Genomic DNA, 5,430 nt, shown 5'->3' on the forward strand with positions numbered 1-5,430 from the left:
CCTGCAGTGTGTCACCCCGATCTGCGTTTCTCTGAGATGAACCAAACCGTGGGGAATGGGCACAGGGAGCTCAGTTCAGGGAAGCAGATCCCAGTGCCACGTCCAGGTGATTCCCATGGGATTTTACTCTCAAAGGGAAGTGACCTCGAGGAACTATGATTCCTAAAGGCCCTCCTGGAACCCAAGGAACACTTGGTCTCAAGTCTGGTCTCACTAGGGTTCATCTCACCTCCCGCAAGCTGGGGTGAGAGACCAGTGCTGGCAATGATGGTTGTGAGGGGCGACTCCAGGACGATTGCCCTGAGGCAGATTCCGCAGGGTGTCCAACGCACATGGGCACAGACCAGACCCTGCCCGGCTGCTCCTTCAGGTCTCTCATGGGAAGCCTGGTTGTAGTAGCCCATCCCAACCCTGCACGGCCACACTGTTTATCTGCACACTGGGGCTTCCATCTGGGGGCAATTCCTTGGAAATGGTCCTAAGAGAATCCTTGGGAAAAAGGCCTAAGCCTTCAGGCGCTGCCCTAGGAGATCCCCTCTCTTCATGGAAAGGCTGTTGTGTCCCACCAGTGCCCACTGCCTGTCCCTGCCTGCGGGCACAGCACTGCCACGCAGCACGGCTGTGACCAAGCTCAGAGCCCTCAGGCCTGACAGCAAGGCAAGGGGTGAGGAGGAGAGCGTGGGAGTGGAGAGAGAACAGCTCTGGGAGACCAAGCACTGGTGCCTGGCAGTGCTGCCGTGCCAAGACTCTTTTCCACCCATGAACAGAGGAACTATTCCTGAGAGACCTTTGAGGAGAGATATCAGGAAAAAAAGTTGTTGAATATCTCTTTATTTAGTTTAAAACCACAGAGAACACAGCTCCTCATCTACTCAAACAATCAGCAAGAAAAGAGAACAAGAGAGAACACTGACAAAAGAATGATGACATTATTCCAATTGAAAACCAGCACCACCACCACCAAATAGAGAAGCCACTCTGGGCCTGCCATGAGTTGCATGATAACTGCTATGCAAAAGGTGATGAGCAGTTCATTGCTTCTGAGAACCATGCAGTTATCAGTTTCCTCACTGCATCCTTGAGCTGCTGGTTCCTCAAGCTGTAGATGAGGGGGTTCAGTGCTGGAGGCAACACAGAGTACAGAAATGACACCACAAGGTTCAGAGATGGAGAAGAGATAGAGGGCGGCTTCAGATAGGCAATCATGTCAGTGCTGAAGAACAGGGAGAACACAGCCAGGTGAGGGAGACACATGGAAAAGGCTTTGTGCTGTCCGTGCTCCGAGGGGATCCTCAGCACAGCCCTGAAGATCTGCACATAGGACACCACAATGAAAACAAAACAGCCAAAAGCTAAACAGGCCGTAAACCTAACAAGCCCATCTTCCCTGAGGTCAGAGTGTGAGCAGGACAGCTTGAGGATGTGGGGGATTTCACAGAAGAACTGTTCCACGGCATTGCCCTGGCAGAGGGGCAGGGAAAATGTATTGGCCGTGTGCAGCAGAGCAGTGAGAAACCCAGCGCCCCAGGCAGCTGCTGCCATGTGGACACAAGCTCTGCTGCCCAGGAGGGTCCCGTAGTGCAGGGGGTTGCAGATGGCAACGTAGCGGTCATAGGACATGACAGTCAGAAGAGAATATTCTGCACCAAAAAAGAACAACACAAAGAAGACCTGGGCGACACATCCTGTGTAGGAGATGGCCCTGGTGTCCCAGAGGGAATTTGCCGAGGATTTTGGGACAGTGTTGGAGATGGAGCCCATGTCGAGGAGGGCGAGGTTGAGGAGGAAGAAGTACATGGGGGTGTGGAGGTGGTGGTCGCAGTCGATGGTGATGATGATGAGGCCGTTGCCCAGGAGGGCAGCCAGGTAGATGCCCAGGAAGAGCCAGAAGTGCAGGAGCTGCAGCTCCCGTGTGTCTGCGAATGCCAGGAGGAGGAACTGGGTGATGGAGCTGCTGTTGGACATCTGCTGCCCCTGGGTGTGAAGCACTGAACAACAAGAAAATTACAGTAATAAGTTAGGGGGGACTTCTTTGAGTAAAATCAAAGCCATTTCTCACACAGAACACTTGCCATTGCTTTTCCATTTCTCTCAGCCCTTCCTTCAGCTCCGTGCCTTGAACCCTTATTGGTGTCCGCTGAATGTGCCAGAGGAGCAGGTCCTCTGCCTGCTGCCTGTAAGGAGTCAGCTCAGCAGAGGGATCCACCTCACACCACTCAATATCTCACCCATTCCTAAAGTCTCGGCCCCCACTTTCAGCCCAGGACACACACGGCTCTTTTCAGAAACAAACCAGCATTTTCTCTCTCATTGCATCTCTGCGCTTCTCTGTGTGGCTTTCAGCTAAAACCAAGATGTGACAGGACAGGCATCGTTGAGGGAAGCTCACAGCTTGGAAGGACACATCAAGGAGGAATCTTAGTGTCGTAATGATGATATCTCACAGTAAGGGACAGTCAGCTTATTCCCTGGGGAATGACACTGTCTGCGCTGCCCACAGCCCCACAGGTGAGATGAAAGCTTGGACTCTCCATTCCCATGAACCCACCTGCATGGGAGAATCAGAAGAGTAGTGCCTGACTCCACTGCTGTAATTCCGATCCCCAGAGTGCCTGGTAGTGAGAAAAACAGAGCAACAGCAAAACGGAGTTAAGGGGAGAAACGGGGAGAAAAGAAGTGAGAGTCTGGCTGCGAGAGGCCAGGACAGAGGCAGCCGGGCACGCAGACAGCGTTCCCCTTGCCCAGCTGTGCTCGCCCCCTCCCAGACACCAACCTTGCCGGGCAGTTGCTCTCAGCTCCTGGGCTCTGGAGAGGGCACTGGAGCTGTGGCTGCAGAGGAGGGGGCTCAGCCTTGGAGCCCAGAGCCCTGAGGGCAGAGGCTTTGCTGGGTGGGAGAGGAGGTAAAGGGCTTGCTCAGAGGAAGGGGCTGCACTGGAGGGGGTCACACGGTGTCTGAATTTTCCTTCCCACATCATCTCTTTTTTAATTTTCTTCTCATTCTTTGATCCTATACTTTCAGCCTGGAGATTTTCCTCCTTTAAAGCATTTCCCTGTCCCACATCTTCTCCCTGTAAGTGCTCACAGAGCCCACCTGACCCTCTCTGCATCCCCCTGGCCCCACACAAACCTGCCTCTTTGCTGGGTAAGGCTGGGCACAGGTTCTTGTTTATAGGCAGAAAAGACAGGACAGACGGAGCCTGATGGGTCCAGCAGAGGTGATGCTGGTGCTGTCCATGGGCAGAGGAGCAGCTGCAGACACATTTAGGGGCTCCTATCAGACCTACTGACCACTCAAGGACACAGCTCAGGAGCCTCAGTGATTTCTTCAAGTGTGAGAGCCTTCCATTACCCTGCTGAAAATCCCCAAGAGTAGGAAACTGAAAACACAGACTCAGAAAAGTTCCCTGTCTTTAATGTAATGTCCTGATCTTCCCCTTGAAATGTCCTCTTAGATGGGTGATCTGGAACTGTGAGTAGCCCTGACTCACACAGCACCCTCTTGAAAGCACAAAGACTCTCTCCTGCCAGGAGCTGCTTCTTCCCTCCGCCCCCACAGTTTTTCTCTGTCCCATCATGGGGAGCTCTTCCAGCAGGCTGAGCACTGACCCTGATTTTCTCTCTGCTGGAGAAACTGCAAGAGCCCTTCCTGGCAGATCCCTCAGGCTGTTGCTGTGCCGGCTTGAAGAGATCCCTCCAGGAACAGCAACTGCATTGTCCTGCACCCAGAGACTCACCTGGGGAGGGGCTGTGAAGATCTTTGTCCATGTGAAGCCTCCTCTCTCCTCCCACCCCACCCTGCCTTTCCCCTCTCTCCTGCTCCCTCCTCTCCCCTCGCTGCCTGCAGGCAGTGCCCTCAGCCCTGCTGGGCTTGGCAGAGGAGCTGCTCCTGGACAGACCTGGCTCTTTGATGAACTCCTGTCTCATTATGAGCTCCCTGCCTGCCCAGCCCAGCTCAGCAGCAGAGGAGCAGCCCAAGGCAGCGCTTTCTCTGTCCCCTCTGGGTTCCCTCGAGGTGTCCCTGGGTCTCCAGGGGAACCTGCTGAGAAACAGGCTGAAGCCATCCCTGATGTTACCTTCCTCATCTAGGAGAGAAATTTCTGTCCTGCATCGTCCTTACTCCTGTTAGAAAAACAGCTGAACAGGAGAATCACTATCTCTTTGACTCATCATTAGGTAGGACAGCAGGAAGATGACAGCGAATGATCTCATTTCTCCAAGCTGGAGAATGTTTTCTACTGACAGAATTTAGCTAATTCATCCTAGCTCGTTAGACCTGGGTCTAGAAAGATACTCAACTGTCTTCTGCCCCTCATATGTCTCTGTTCCAAGTAAAGTCTTTCAACAGATGGGGTCTTGAACACTTGGTTTCCTCATGGCCGGGATGAGCTTGGCTGGTGCCCCAGCTGCAGAGCTTCAGCCCCAACGGGCAGCAATGGCCTCAGCCAGGGACACAGGCAGTAGGATCTGGAGCTGTTCCCGTGGGAGACAGAGCTGGGACATGGTCACAGAGCTCAGGGCAGATGGTCTTCAAGGACAGAATCCTCCGTGATTCACAAGGATCCAGACTGTGATTCAGTCTGAACTTGATTGTGTAGAGAAAAAATCAGATTGTGTAGAGAAAAAAAATCAGAAAAATAATCAGAAAAAAAAAATGAGATTGTGTAGAGAAAAAATCAGAAGGGCTAAGGCTCAGCTAGAGATCAGATTGGAAAAGTCTGTGAAAGATAAGAAAAAATCCTTCTATAAATATATAAATAATAAAAGGAGGACTAGGGAGACCATACAGTCCCTATTGGATGCAGAAGGAACAACAGTGACAGGGGATGAGGAAAAGGCTGAGGTACTTAATGCCTTCTTTGCCTCAGTCTTTAATTGTAAAGAAAGTTGTTCCGTCTGTGCACAAACCCAGGAGCTAGAGGAGCAAAATGAGGCTCCCGTGATCCAAGAGGAGGTGGTCAGAGCCTTGCTAGCCCAACTAGATATCCACGAGTCTATGGGGCTGGATGGGATTCACCCAAGGGTATTGAAGGAGCTGGCGGATGTGCTGGCCAAACCCCTTTCCATCATCTTCCAGCAGTCCTGGAAGACTGGGGAAGTCCCACTGGACTGGAGGCTGATGTCGTGCCTGTCTACAAGAAGGGTCGCAGGGAGGATCCAGGGAACTCCAGGCCTGTCAGTCTGACCTCAGGGCCAGGGAAAGTCATGGAGCAGGTGATCTTGAGTGTGATCATGAAGCACATGCAAGAGAACCGGGTGATCAGGCCCAGTCAACACGGGTTCACAAAAGGCAGGTCTTGCCAGACTAACCTGATCGCCTTCTATGACAAAGTGACTCGGCTGCTGGATGAGAGAAAGATGGATCTTCCTGGACTTCAGTAAAGCCTTTGACACAGTTTCTCACAGCGTTCTGCTTGAGAAACTGTCACCTCT

The 5,430-nt window shown here is 52.5% G+C and overlaps 1 protein-coding gene across 1 annotated transcript; it reads right to left on the minus strand.

Moving 5' to 3' along the window:
• Window positions 1–1,008: 1,008 nt before the first annotated feature.
• On the minus strand, window positions 1,009–1,965 carry LOC138734071 (olfactory receptor 14A16-like). Its single transcript, XM_069881630.1, has one exon. The coding sequence runs from the start codon at window positions 1,963–1,965 to the stop codon at window positions 1,009–1,011; it is 957 nt and encodes a 318-aa protein (XP_069737731.1).
• Between the last annotated feature and the right edge of the window lie 3,465 nt (window positions 1,966–5,430).

The sequence above is a fragment of the Phaenicophaeus curvirostris genome, unplaced genomic scaffold (genome assembly GCF_032191515.1).
Source record: "Phaenicophaeus curvirostris isolate KB17595 unplaced genomic scaffold, BPBGC_Pcur_1.0 scaffold_55, whole genome shotgun sequence".
Taxonomy (NCBI): Eukaryota; Metazoa; Chordata; class Aves; order Cuculiformes; family Cuculidae; genus Phaenicophaeus; species Phaenicophaeus curvirostris.